Here is a 15,613-nt window from a genome sequence, read left to right as displayed (position 1 = left end):
GCAGAAAAAATTAAAATATGCTTGAGGAGTGCTTGGCGCCATCTGTCAAGCATGGTGGAGGCAATGTGATGGTCTGGGGGTGCTTTGGTGGTGGTAAAGTGGGAGATTTGTACAGGGTAAAAGGGATCTTGAAGAAGGAACGCTATCACTCCATTTTGCAACGCCATGCCATTCCATGTGGATGGGGCTTAATTGGAGCCAATTTCCGCATACAAGAGGACAATGACCCAAAGCACAGCTCCAAACTATGCAAGAACTATTTAGGGAAGAAGCAGTCAGTTGGTATTCTGTCTATAATGGAGTGCCCAGCACAGTCACCAGATCAACCCTATTGAGCTGTTGTGGGAACAGCTAGACCGTATGAGAAATATATATATATATATATATATATATATATATATATATATATATATATATATATATATATATATATATATATATATATACATATATACATCATCAAACACACACACACACACACACACACACACACATATATATATATACATATATATACACATATATATATACATATATACACACACACACACACACACACACACACAGATCTCCCACACACACAGCTCCCACACACACAGATCTCCCACACACACAGATCTCCCACAAGTTGGATTGGCTTGATGGGCACTTCTTACATACCATACGGTCTAGCTGTTGGAAGTTTACATACACCTTAGCAAATACATTTAAACTCAGTTTCAAAATTCCTGACATTTAATTCTAGTAAAAATTCCCTGTCTTAGGTCAGTTAGGATCACCACTTTATTTTAAGAATGTGAAATGTCAGAATAATAGTAGAGAATTATTTATTTCAGCTTTTATTTATTTTGTCACATTCCCAGTGGGTCAGAAGTTTACATACACTCAATTAGTATTTGGTAGCATTGACTTTCAATTGTTGAACTTGGGTCAAACGTTTCAGGTAGCCTTCCACAAGCTTCCCACAATAAGTTGGGTGAATTTTGGCCCATTCCTCCTGACAGAGCTGGTGTAACTGAGTCAGGTTCGTAGGCCTCCTTGCTCACACACGCTTTTTCAGTTCTGCCCACAAATTGTCTATAGGTTTGAGGTCAGGGCTTTGTGTTGGCCACTCCAATACCTTGAATTTGTTGTCCTTAAGCCATTTTGCCACAACTTTGGTCATTGTCCATTTGGAATACCCATTTGCGACCAAGCTTTAACTTCCTGACTGATGTCTTGAGATGTTGCTTCAATATATCCACATAATTTTCTTTCCTCATGAAGCCATCTATTTTGTGAAGTGCACCAGTCCCTCCTGCAGCAAAGCACCCCGACAACATGATGCTGCCACCCCCATGCTTCACGGTTCGGATGGTGTTCTTTGGCTTGCAAGCCTCCCCTTTTTTCCTCCAAACATAACGATGCTCATTATGGCCTAACAGTTCTATTTTTGTTTCATCAGGCCAGAGGACACTTCTCCAAAAAGTACGATCTTTGTCCCCATGTGCAGTTGCAAACCGTAGTCTGGCTTTTTTACGGCTGTTTTGGAGCAGTGGTTTCTTCCTTGCTGAGCGGCCTTTCTGGTTATGTCGATATAGGACTCGTTTTACTGTGGATATAGATACTTTTGTACCTGCTTCCTCCAGCATCTTCACAAGGTCCTTTGCTGTTGTTCTGAGATTGATTTGCACTTTTCTCACCAAAGTACGTTCATCTCTAAGAGACAGAACGCATCTCCTTCCTGAGCGGTATGACGGCTGCGTGGTCCCATGGTGTTTATACTTGCATACTATTGTTTGTACAGATGAACGTGGTACGTTCAGGCGTTTGGAAATTGCTCCCAAGGATGAACCAGACGTGTGGAGGTCTACAGTCTTTTTCTGAGGTCTTGGCTGATTTCTTTAGATTTTCTCATGATGCCAAGCAAAGAGGCACTGAGTTTGAAGGTAGGCCTTAAAATGCATCCACAGATACACCTCCATTTGTCTCAAATTATCAATTAGCCTATCAGAAGCTTCTAAAGCCACGACATCATTTTCAGGAATTGTCCAAGCTGTTACAAAGGCACAGTCAACTTAGTGTATGTAAACTTCTGACCCACTGGAATTGTGATACAGTGAATTATAAGTGAAATAATCTGTCTGTAAACAATTGTTGGAAAAATTACTTGTGTCATACACAAAGTAGATGTCCTAACCGACTTGCCAAAACTATAGTTTCTTAACAAGAAATTTGTGGAGTGGTTGAAAAATGAGTTTTAATGACTCCAACTTAAGTATATGTAAACTTCCAGTGTTTGTGGTTGAGTGCAGTACCTGTAGATGTGTAGTCTGATGTGCCTGTGTGGTGGAGCTGTGTCTCTCTCTCCCTCTGGATCTGTTCCTTGATCAGCCTCTGTTCCTCCTGCAGCTGCCTGGAGCCCTCCTCCCTCAGACGGGCAATCTGACAGAACAATAACCCCAGGGTTAACAAGGAACATCATTCTCCCAAGGATGGGTTCTGGGCCGATATTCACAAAGCGTCTTAGAGTACCAGTGATAAACTAGGATCCATTTTTTTTTTTTTTTTTTAGAAAGACCAGCTGCAGTGCAGTACCACCAGCTCAATAGAATACTACCACCTACTGGTGATCACTCCCAGTCAGTCAGTCACAACACACACGGCCCATAACTACATGCATTTAACAGGCTGAGTGCAAGTCATCATGACTCACATGAAAAGCATCCCAAACCTTTTATTTATCATTGACTTTATGAGCAAAGTGTATCAAGTCATGCAATGTTGCCTAATGGAAATAATAATGATATGGCAAGGAATGAAATCGCTTCTATGGCCTCCAGAGTGGCGCAGCGGTTTAAAGCCCTGCATCGCAGTGCTAGAGGCGTCACTACAGACCGGGGTTCGATCCCGGGCTGCATCACAACCGGCCGTGATTGGGAGTCCCATAGGGCGGCGCACAATTGGCCCAGCATCATCCGGGCTAGGGGAGGGTTTGGCCAGTGGGGCTTAACTTGGCTCTTCGCGCTCTAGCGACTCCTTGTGGCTGGCCGGGACCCTGCAGGCTGACCTCGGTCATCAGATGAACGGTGTTTCCCTCCAACACATCGGTACGGCTGGCTTCCGGGTTAAGCAGGCGGGTGTTAAGAAGCTTGGTTTGGCGGGTCATGTTTCAGAGGACGCGTGACTCGACCTTCGCCTCCCCAGCCCGAGTTGCAGCGGTGAGACAAGATCGAAATTGGGGAGAGGAAAAAAAAAAAAAGAATAAATAATAATAGATATGAGATATGGCTGCAGATTTGTTGTTTCCCCACGTCTTTAGTGAATTTCAAGGTCAATCAAGGGAAACACGTGAAAGTGTGCGTTATAATAACAGTGGTAGGCTAAGCTGTTTGAGAGGGTGTGGGGGCTGAGAATAGAGAGGTGGCTCTGTGTGTTACCTTCACTAAGCCAGTGATTGGAACAGCTGTACTCTGGGGCTGACTGTGTGCAGTGCAGCATTCAGGAGGTTGAGCAGGTGAGCTGAGCATGTGTTGTATATTCTGCTTCATCCACCCTCCAGGATGCTGATTGTTTTAGCCACCTGACTGTGTGTAGATGAGGGATTGGCATTCAAGTGAAATGTGCCTGTATGATCTGTTCTAGGGTCAGAGTAGGAAACTAGGATGCTGTGGAGTTGCATCTTTCTTACCTCCTCCTCTAGAGTTCTGGTGTTTTGGAACTGTTCTGCACTATGGGCCTCAGCCTGGCGTTCTCTGGCCTCCAAGTCTGTGAAAATCACACACACACACCACACACTAAATCGGCAGTTTTGTGTAACTGAGGGAAGTGATTGTTGAGATGGCACAGGTTTGAGGGCTCACCTAGCTTGATCTTCCTCCTCTTAGCATCTAGCTTGTTATTCCTCTCCTCCGCTTGTTTCTTGGCAGCGCAGATCTTATCGTAAGCAGCCTGACACAGAAGAGAGAAGGACAGTCTGATGTGATGAACAGTTAGAGAGAAGAGGGAAAGAGGACCTGGAGGGGGGGGTATGGATGATCGGTATCAGACAGACAGAGAGTCTTACCCTGGCAGCAGCATCAGTCAGCACCTCTAGGGCCTGGGACAGCTGGTGGAAGAGATCAGCTGGGGAGGAAACACCAAGGACACTCATGTTCTAGAGATAATAAATACTTTACAATACATAGAAACATACACTCTTTCATAGTCCTGCTCAGTGTGGATTTAAGATGTGGTTAAGGGGACCATAGTGTATGTGTAGAATGTTAGCTTTTAAAAACAGCAACCAAATGGGACAAAGGTTAACAACGCAAGGTAATGATACCTTAGTGAGCTGCTAACACGCGAGGGGAGGTGAAAAGAGGGGAGTATAGAGGAGAGAGGAAGAGACCAGGGGGGCTGTGTGTTGCGTGTGGAGGAGAGGACCGAAATGAGGCAAGGTTCAAAAAACGAGCAGGCGTGTGCTCTGTGATGTCTCCTTGCCAACGCAGGACCCGGGGCTGACATAAACGGAGACATTTCCTGCGTTAAAATGTGCCTGGAGTCTCACGAAACCTGGTTCCCCAATGATCCACTCGCACTTTTCCCACATAAATCCACCCAGACCTCTCAATCCATCTCCCATTTGCGAGCCCTACGGGGCCACAGGGGCAATCACAAGTACCACACAAATCCCCGGCGCTCGCCTCTATCCACCCCCCCAGCACCGCAAACCCCCAGCTCATAACAGCCCCACTACTGCACGCTTAAATCACTCACTTACGGGAGTTTTTTTATTTTATCTAACGGACCTCTACTGTTACTCCTTGTGAGAAAAGCAGCACACAAACAGAAGGCTAAAGACTGTGGTGGAAGTGGACGGGTCAAGTTACCTACGCACATGGAGCAGAGCTGGCTGAATGAAAGCCTGCTGGAGTGCCACATTGGCCGGAGCAGCTCAGACTATTACAGCACAGGGGGTGCAATATGGGGGGGTGGAACTTGACCCCCATCCCTTGGGGCTACAGTCTCAGGGCTCTTAACCTCTCGTGTGAGTGGGTAAATCAGTGCATGTGATGTGAAAGAGAACATTCTTCAACCTCTCCTTTTCATTTCTGGTAAATTTCGTTGTTTTATTCCACTCAGCCCCCCCATTACTCCCTTATTTCCCATTTTTGACTTAATCAGGAATAGTAAGAGGAATCCAGCAACCGCACAAACCTCACATTAAAACATGCCTTTGCCACAGTGATTTATTTCCCCTGACGCAGAATTATACTGAAACTTCCGAAACCGGTTGTTGACGTTTTTTGGCGACAAGCCGCGGAGTGCCAAAGGGGCTGACTGGGGAAATGCTAGTCATGCTGTCTGGCTGGGGCTGGCCCACATGGCTGGAGGGCTTGTGAGAAGCCTCTGCTCTGGTTAGCCATGGAGGTCCATCTGGCAGCAAGGTCAGACTCTAGAGGGTCTCGTGGAGGAGATGTCAGCATGTAATGTTGTGGGTTAGGAGAGGAGATGCAAGCATGGTGCCTGTTGACAGGGCCACACTGCACATGAATATCCATGTTAACCTCCCAGTCATACAAGACACCAAACACACACACTATATTCTCTCAGCGTGTGCAAGGTCACAACGATGGACGTAGCTAGTTTCGATGGAGTTCAGGTTTTACAATCTGCCACAGAGGCAGAAGGCCGATATACGAGGTGAGGAGAAATGGACATCGTGCCATGTCATTTTTACTCACCTGCTTTTGGGTTGTCTGGGTTCTTGTCTGGATGGCATGTCAAGGCCTTCTGTCGGTAGGCTTTCTTGATCTACAGAAAAAAAGTGGAAAATGAAATCAGAGTCAGAGTGTTTACTCTTTTAGTATGCATGGACTTAGGTCAGCACATTGTTATTCACATTATGTCCCAGTCCACTATGTTCAGTTGTCTATTGAAACCAATAACCTGGAATGGCCAGATCCTCTATCACTGTGTTGTTGTTTTTAACTGCCCCCAAAGTGGATGAATATTTTTGTAGATGCATGCAGTTAGTTCTTCATTTTGTGCACCTTGGTTGGACTTTGTGGTAGAGACTGTACTATGTTGTTGTTGTTTCGAAAGAATGCCTTCAGGGTTGTTTTACCGGAATATTCCAAACCGCTGTATGCATCTTGCCAATCTAGAATCTCTGAAATATATTTCCAACGCGATTACTTCTTTTTCAAGCCATTACTGGCCCGAAAAGTGAAATGTGTATAAAAACGATGGTCTCCTGGTAACATAAAAATATGAGTAGAAGTTTGATATGACGGTACAGGGGTGGAAACGTGTTTAGTAGTTGATAGGGAGTTTAGGCTCTGTTTCACTGGGGCCACATCTTGACTGCTGTCACCTTAATGCTGACAATACTTTTTCAAGAAGGATAAATATGGATTGACAGCAGAGGAAAAAAATTACAATAAAACAAACAGTGCACCATTGTCAGTCACTAAATTGGGATGGCAGCCATTAATATCTTGGGTCTCAAGCCAAAACATTTTAAAATATGAGCAACAAACTTAGGGGGAAAAAAAATACTTTGGAGCATTGTAATCTTAAAAATCAGGTTTTAGTCCGCTTCTTTTTTTTACTCAGTTGTTCTCTGGAATGTTAACCGCATTGCTTGGGTTCTTCTGGGCGAGTTAATGACAACGTGTTTTTCATTAGGCGATGTCTACTCCTCCAGAGAGGAAGCAGGACCCATTGAGAGAGAGAAAGCAGCTCTCTGAAGAGACAGTGCCCAGCTTTTCAAACCACTCATCTATGCCCAATGAAGACCTCCCGTCCGAATCAGCCCTGCCAGCATTCTGCATGCTTTCACCTCCCCCCTTTCTAGTGATGCGGGAAAAAAATCAATACAGTTACATATCGCAAAATTATATTGATACTTTGACTGCAAATATTTTTTGGGTACTAGGTAGCATTAGCTAGTGCTAGTTATCTGTATCTGTGCCAAAACTCTGGTATTTTTCATCTTATAGCTTGTTCTCCATCTTCTTCATGTGACCCAACATGTTTTCAGCACTTATTTCCTTGACTGATCAAAACTAATTATCTCATGCTCTCTCATCTCTCTACAGCAGACATATGGTGAGCAATATGTTTGGAACAACAAATCGCAATAAAATTGCAGTATCGAATTGAAATACATCGTGAGAATCTCAATATATATTGTATCAGCAGCTAAGTATCAGGCGGCAGGTAGCCTAGTGGTTAGAGCGTTGGGCCAGATCGAATCCCCGAGCTGACAAGGTAAAAATCTGTCATTCTGCCCCTGAACAAGGCAGTTAAACCACTGTTCCTAGGCCGCCATTGTAAATAAGAATTTGTTCTTAACCGACTTGCCTAGTTAAATAAAGGTTAAATACATATTTTTTTTTTAAATCATGATAATGTTGTATTGTGAGGTCCCTGGCAATTCCCAGCCCCGCCCCTTTCACCACAACCTCATCTCTCCCGTGCAGCCAACCAATCAGAACCTGTCCATTACAACTGGATAGATCAAGGGCCCCTTTCTGTTCTGCACGTCTGGAAGTTTTGCATTGGACGCCATCTACTGCGGGCAACATTTCCCTGCGTGTCAAATTTTTTTTTGCACTATTGTATCTGAGGAATGTGCCAAAGCAGACAGCGCAGACCGACTGACTGACTGGCTGTTAGTGAACTGAAGAGGATATGGTAATGCATCAGCAGTCAGAGAAGACATTTTAACCATCTGGGGATGAGCTTATCCTGGTCTGGACCTGGTGTGCTGTCCAGACAGGGATAGACAGGGTGGGATCGCTCTGTGAGGCTACACATTATTACAGCCCTTCACTCAGAGAGCTTCCTACATACAATAACATTCAGGTCAGTAGAACTATTTCAAGCAGCAACGCTTCCCCCTCAGCCTCCTACCACCTCTCCTCTCTACTATCCAGTCACTTTCTGCTCTGCTGCATTTCTGGTCTCCTCTCCTGGACCACCTCCTAATCCTACTCCTTCTCTTCTCATAATTCCCCCCCCCCCCCCAAGAGTTCAGCACATTACCTCAGCCAAGGAGTGAGTCAGCGTCAGCAGTGTATGTCCTGTTTGGCAGCGAGCTGAACGTCATGAGAAGCTCCTGAGTTACGCAGCACTGCCACTGCCCAAGAGAAACACATCAGCCGGTTGAGAGGTCAGGTTGTGACCTCAACTCACATAGTGGATTTGGCCATCACCAGACCAATCTGATAAGTTTACGTGTCTCCGTCATTTTGTAAGGTCAAAGTAGGTTTTTCCAGCTGCCCGGACATCTACCGAGCTCTTGAACAAGAGCAACCTGTCATCAAGAATGCTGTGCTGAAAAACATCAACGCTAGTAATTGTAACACCGTCAGTAAATCAAATCCCTCAGAGTGGTTACCTCACCTCCCTTTAACAAGCTCCACAGAGGCCCTTATTCTCATCGCCTTGAGAAGAACTGGGCTCAGGGGCTGGAGGATGGGGTGGGGGAGAAATCCCCTCTGTGTTAATAACAGCCTATTTGGTAAATGCGTGCAAGCACTCCAACAGCAGAAGGACACCCCCTTGGGGATTACTGACTGTGGGTTTCATAGTGCTGTGCTCAGCACTGGGGCTCCATAAGACCAGCCAGACCAGTCCAGTGCCAGGTCCCCCCCCCCCCATCTCCCTCATCTACTGCTGGCAAGTGAATACTGCTCCCTTAGCCCTGAATTTAGTTAAATACATCATTGGTCCCATCCCTGATGTAACACGCAAGCCCCAATTGAGGTAGACCCAGGGTCATCTGTACATGCCAATGTGGCAACTTTAGAGTAAGCTAATTCAGTGATAAGGGAAAGTAGAAATCTCAGGTCGTGACAGGTCCTCTTGAGTGAGGAGGATCAATAACAGTGGCAACTACAGGTCTGCTACTCATTACTGTTTTTCCAGTGCTGGATATCTTAAATAAATTATGAGAATGAGACTTCTTAAAGGAGCAAATGAACCATAAGACTAACAAGGCGCGGACAGCCCAGTACATCACTGGGGCCAAGCTCCCTGCCATCCAGGACCTCTATATAAGGTGGTATCAGAGCAAGGCCCGAGAAAATTGCCAGACTCCAACCACCTAAGCCATAGACCGTTCACTCTGCTACCGTACGGCTCAGAGACAGCCTCTACCCCCAAGCCATAAGACTGCTAAATAGCCATAAGACTGCTAAATTGTTAAGGGTAATTGCACCGTAACGGATTTTTCACTTAAATGTAGGCCAAACAAAAAACATTGATTTCATTTTACAAAAACACATTTACTGGAAGAACTGCACAGATGCAAAGTTTGATAACAGAATTTCGGTAAAATCTCCCTCAGTTTTTTGCTATTATTTTAATGAACTCTGCCCCCAAACAAAACCAAGAAGTTAAAGATGCACTAAAATTCTAATAGTTCTCCTAATTTCAAGTAGAGCGTAGAAAATCATTGTACCATCTAAACCACTGTGAAATATATTTTCCATATACCAAAATATTGCATTATCAGCTGTTTGAAGCTGGTGTACAAAACCAAAAGTAAAATATGCAAAAACTAAACTTAAAAAACAGGAAGCATAGAAATAGCACACATAGAACAGATCTACCGCTTCTTAGACTTGCTTTCAATAACTTACATTTCTATATGAATTTGACCAGGTCGCCCAAAAAAGTACATATTGCAGCTTTAAGACACTTGAATAATGCAACACGGCATGTAGAAATGTTAACTTAATTACTGTTCGCCAAAATGTCCATTACAGGCTAAAACACTTTACAAAGCAAGAGGATAAAAGGTAGCTTCCAGCTTTGTACGCTAACTTTCCAAGCTAACTTACAACTGAAGCTAAGATCAATTTACTACACTAGTACCTTGTTTGTGATATGCTAACCATAACGCAAAATATTGATGATTACAAAGCTGATTGTGACCAAAAACGTTTGTCTCTCCCGCCTCACATCACTCCCAGTCAAGATCATCTTTGCTCGAGCCTCAAACTGTGAGTGAGACAGCACGCACATTTATAAAATAAGAGATTGCTTCTTCTATGCAAATGTTGTTGATCAGTACAATAAAAGTCCCAAATGGAGGGGACACAGATTGTTTTTCATCTGTAGCCCTGTGAAATCAGCCAAAACAATCTCAATAACTCAATGCACGCACACACTCCTACTGAATATGAATAGGCCTAGGCTACATCGTGATTTGTCCAGTTTATCAATAGAGACCTACCATTCAAATCAATTATTACCATTATGTTATGTCGATAGATAGGTAAAAAATATATATTTTAAAAGTCAAATTGACTGCATGATTGTATAATTGATACATTAATGCATACATACACAAATCCAACATTTCAAATGTGATGATATGGAACTCAAAAGATCTGTCTGGATAAAGTACCATTCTGGGAGTTAGGCTAATAGGCCTTCTTTTGCCGTGGTACCGTTTTGGTATTGAGTATCATGATGGTATCGAGTATCGTGATACTAAACCTACTGCAGTATCGGTATCGAAGTCTACATTCTGGTATTGTGACAACACTATACTACTGTGCTACGCTGACTAAACTTGTGAACCCTATTGTGGTTTGTGACTACTATGATTTCCCATTGTAGCAAAATCAATTGCATGACTTATTTAGAAACAGAATTTAGAGTTTTAATCACTTAATAATTAATAAACTACATTTATATTAGAAAAAACACTAACTATGATAAGTCTACCTTTACTTTATTACTTCTGTGAACTTTCATTAACCTCCCTCCTCATGAGGGAGAGAAATTAGAAAATATCTTTAAAATATGTGGGTTTTAGGTAACTGAATTTAAGACTTTTTCTGCTAGATGTTTTCTAAGACCCCTTTTCCATCCGTTTGACCAGAAATCAAAGCCTTTGTCTATTCCTTATTTTTAGGCTGGATAATGGTTAGACTCTTATCTTTCATTTGACACCCAATTTAACAGGCTCCTATGAACTTCACGTTGGTGCTCATGGGTCATTTTACGTGGAAATTACTTTAATTAAATGGTTACCTGAACTATCTGCACTGACCCTATCTTGCACTGACTCCATGCACACTCACAAGACTATACATGTCTATATACACACTCACACAGAACCCACACACATTCACAAACACTGCATACGCACGCACACACAAACCTTTACACTCATATACTGCTGCCAAGTTACTTTACCCTGCCTTCATGCGCATATCTACCTCAAATACCTCGTACCTCTGTACATTGATCTGGTACTGGTATTCCCTGTATATAACGCCATTGTTGTGTGACTATTTTTAGACTGCATCGTTGGGAAGGGCTCGTAAGCAAGCATTTCACAGTAACATCTACACCTGTTGTATTCGGGCATGTGACATAAAATTGAATTTGATAATCAAGCCCATCCCTCCCTCCTTAGCAGTGGGCTATTTACTTACAGTACCAGCAGGCACACAGTAGCCTAATGGTTGGTGCATGGTGAAATCAGGCTCTCTCTGCCACCCGCTGCCTGCCACAGTCTTTACTGCATGCCCACATCTTGTACTCATTACCCGTCTGTAGTGCCTATTACAGCTGACAACTGGCCCCAACACAGCCACAGCAGGAACCACATGGGTGGCTGATTAACTACCTGCTCTGCAATTGGGCCATCCTCCTAAATTACACTGATCTGGCATTATTAGAAAATGATCCGCTGGAGAAAACACATGCAAGGAAGAAAGACAGCGAGAGGGAGTGAAAGAAGGAGAAGGGAGTGGTGCAGGGGGAGAAAGAAAAGGAAGTGATAAAATATGTACCGAGGTCGGGGATATAAAGCGGAACATGGTGTGTGTGTGTCTATTAAGATGTAATTGCGGTTCAGCTTCCAAAATGCGCCCTGAGCTGAGCATAACTCGCCTGACAGGAACATTTGTTTGGGACAGTGATACAATTAGCATGAGTGGGGCCTGCCAAGGGCCAGCTGAGTTACTTTCCTTGGGTAGGTGAGTGTCTTCTGAATTGATGCAGGCAGGCAGCAGAGTGCAACAGTAGGATGCACAGTGAAACGCAGCCAGCCTGGCGGGGGGGGGGTCACTCTATTCAGTCCCACAGCTAGCTAAGCTACAGCACCATGAGCTGTTTTAGCCACTGAGGCCTAACGTTACTGCAGTCAGGGAGCCAGACACGAAGAGCAATGAGAAGGAGAGGAAGGAGCTCCACATGTAAGCGCTGCGCTGTCATGATAAAGTCCATAAAGACATCTGCTGGTGAATAATGTCTGCACATAACTCAGATATATGTAGACACAATCTAGCCGTCTTAAACAGTCACACTATAGGTAGGCTATATTGTGCTTTATTAGCCAACAGAAATAGCACCAGGCAGCCACATTGCTGAATCTTATTGAATTTGTTGGTGCCTAAACTGTGTTCGGTCTTTTCCCTTCCTCTGTAAAACAGCCACTTCTTTATCCCTGCTGATATGCAGGAGCATGTGGCTGAAAAGTGATAGCTGGCCTGTTTAACTGTCAGCTACAGGAGAACTTTGTGGCAAAAATACCTCCAGATAATGATTCACTCAGTGATGTGCATAAACCACAGGTTCCAAGCCACCAGCTCCAGCTCCCCAACTAAAATATCTGCAATTCAAAATGAAAGGAATTTCAAAACCAGAGATAACGACAGAGAACTCAAACCAGGAAGAGTAACATGAAGCCGAGATTCATCAGGGAATGGTTTACAAGCTGTTGCTAAGCCCACATTAACATGATCTTGAAAGAGTATTTCCTCTCTCAATGATAAACAGCAGTCCTTCTGGTGTAACAGTGGGAGAAAACAACTGTGACATCTGACATTGGTCTTCATAGATTGCACCACTTGGTTTCACAAAGTCTACCAGTCCCCACACATGCACTGGTGTATGGACTACTGCTCACTATCTTTCCTGACCATCAGCAAACCTCACAAAACTCGGCTCCCCATTTCAGGGACTCTTTCTGTCCAAGCCACAACCACTAACTTCCCTAAAATACTCCTCTGAGGTGGATGAGACTTTGAAATCCAATTAAGAAATTGAATTATTCCCACAATTTGGCAGCAATGTTAATTTCCTTCTGGCCTGCAGATTTTAGGAGCTGGAAATTTAGCATGGAGGTGGTCGTGAAAATGATTGGATTTGGGGACACATGTAGCAGGCCTATCACCCATGGAGCATCGACAGGGAAAATAAGACAAGGGAAGGGGAATCTTCCCAGAGCAAACCAAATACCCATGTCTGCACATAATGTCATTCCCGTTACATTCTGTTTCAATTAGATGGAGCAGCCTTTTGTTTTAGCAAGCAATCAAACATGATACTTGTTTAACATGCAGACTGCAGTACAATTTCTGATTGGCAAACAATAAGAGATATTGAGGAAGATAATTTGTTTCTTGAACTTATCCAAAAGCTGGCTCAACCGGTACTTGTTGGTATCCCTTGGGAGAATCAAACAGGACCTTCTTATAGTGCTAGACAAGGAAGCCACAGTCTCATTTTGGCAACATGATGATGAGTCTGATTTATCATTTCAGAAGACATCTGCTCCAGGAGGTGTTGCACTTCATCTGCATGCTTCCTTCAGATACAACCCACATCTACAGAAATGGCTGGCTCTGTATTCTATTAATAGAAACTGTCATAGGACCACTAGATACATTGAATTTTGAACAGTACTATGCCGCCACTTAGCGGCCATTTGAAGATACTTTACTTAGAACACACAAGACCTACAGTCTTGGTAAAAATATTGCTAATGACATTATCCATGATGTACAAATTCTGACCTAACAAAACTATTAGGTAACTAACGTTAGCTTGCTTTGTTCATAACCAACCTAGCTAGTAGCTCTGGTCCAGGGCTAAGTGCTAGTCCCTCTACTAACACAGCAGAGACAACTCGTTGTTGTCGTCGCGTGACTGGATCAGAGCTAGCTGGCTTAAGTATAACTACCCACTTCCGTCCATGCTAGCACCTTTTGGAAGAGCAGAGATAGGTCATTAGCTATGTTATTATGTACCAACTTCAAAGCAACTAGCTAAGATACACAAGGCGTCAAAGTTTGTAAGCTAGCTAGTTAACGTTAGTTATCTAAAGTAGCTAGTTAGCAAGCTAGCTCCTTATTGCTAGCTAGCCATCACTCACCTCTTTCGCTGTCGCTGTGTCTTTAATACCCAGTAGACCATATAGGTCCATCTGTAAAAGGTCTTTCGCTGTCTTTCCTGTCATGTTATCTTTCTTTCATACAATATAATAGCTACCAAAACAAACGTTAAATCAACGTCCTAAAGATGTTTGTTGTTGTAGCACGTATGGGTTGAACGTTTCGAACTTCCAATTCGGACTCATTCACTTCCTGAAAACATATAATTACGGGATGTGTAGTTTAAGTGCACTACACGTAATTTATTATCGAACTTGCACGATATTGTCGATTTAAAATGATACGTATTGAATTACAATGATATTTGCAAGCATGTTGATCTATTTGGTTTAGTGTGGCATATTCAAATACTTTTTTCTGACTTTAAAGGGATCCATTTGGGATATCATTGTGATATGAAAATGTTGTAAATAATGAACAAATATTAACTTTTTGGTGTCAAAGTGTAATATTTATTTACCTATTCAAACTGTACCAGATTGGCCATTATAATATGGTAATTGTTATGTATGGAACGACGTGCTGTAAGTCAGCACAGGAAAAAAAAAAAATTATGAAATGAAATGTATGCATTCACTACTGTAAGTCGCTCTGGATAAGAGCGTCTGCTAAATGACTAAAATGTAAAAAATGTAAAAATGTCATACTGTATGTTGTTATGGTTTACGACAGTGTGCTGCTTTACGGATGAATGGGTTGTGAGAATGAATTATTATTATTTTTTTTTATTATAATTTGTTTAAAAAAATCGCATTTTTTTTATTAGATTTTTTTTTTATTAACAGTAACATGCAAAACATAAGCATAACAGCCAGAGGGAGTCCAAAGAAATGAGAAAAAAAAAAAAAACTATTACACATTATATCAAATCAAATCCAGACATATAGGGAATACATTTTTTTTATATTTTGTTTTGTATACGTTTTAAAGACTCTAAATAGTTTTCCACATCAGATAAAAAAATTAAGAAAAGGGCCTTTTTCTTCATAAATTTTGATTTGTGTTTGAAACATTTTCCTAATAAAATTTATACCATACTCACGTTCAATTGTGGAATCAGTGTAGTAAAATAATATGTCAAACTTAGAAATTTCAATGGTTGTATGCAATTTGAGGCCAATATATAGTTTTACATCAGTCCAGAACACTTCTCTATATAAACAATTACAGAATAAGTGTTCAATAGATTCAGTTTCTCGTTCACAAAAACTGCATTCACTGGTAACATCAAGTATGTATTTAGAAATCAAGCCATTACACGGATAGAATCTATGGATTATCTTAAAGGAGATCTCCTTCACTTTATTGGTCACCATAAATTTGTGTGGAGTGAGCCAAACACGGCGCCAGTTTACATCAAACGATGAAGCCCAACAAAATATTGCAGAGGGAATAGACTTCCTGTAGAAAATATCCCTTAATAAACGATTGTTGAATTTCGTATC

At 42.5% G+C, this 15,613-nt stretch overlaps 1 protein-coding gene across 2 annotated transcripts in view; it reads right to left on the bottom strand.

The window, feature by feature from the left end:
- Positions 1 to 14,390, bottom strand: part of djc17 (DnaJ homolog subfamily C member 17) — a 53,932-nt gene extending 39,542 nt beyond the window's left edge. Inside the window, exons 1-6 of one of the 2 annotated variants that reach the window (XM_045723305.1) lie at positions 14,150 to 14,390; positions 5,706 to 5,775; positions 4,046 to 4,104; positions 3,843 to 3,930; positions 3,671 to 3,747; positions 2,298 to 2,424 (exon numbers count right to left, since the gene is read on the bottom strand). In XM_045723305.1, the coding sequence (XP_045579261.1) occupies positions 2,298 to 2,424; positions 3,671 to 3,747; positions 3,843 to 3,930; positions 4,046 to 4,104; positions 5,706 to 5,775; positions 14,150 to 14,233 (505 nt within the window). In that variant the 5' untranslated portion in view covers positions 14,234 to 14,390. 2 annotated transcript variants of the gene reach the window in all.
- Between the last annotated feature and the right edge of the window lie 1,223 nt (positions 14,391 to 15,613).

This window comes from Salmo salar, chromosome ssa09, assembly GCF_905237065.1.
Source record: "Salmo salar chromosome ssa09, Ssal_v3.1, whole genome shotgun sequence".
Taxonomy (NCBI): Eukaryota; Metazoa; Chordata; class Actinopteri; order Salmoniformes; family Salmonidae; genus Salmo; species Salmo salar.
This window is presented reverse-complemented; position numbering and strand designations above follow the sequence as displayed.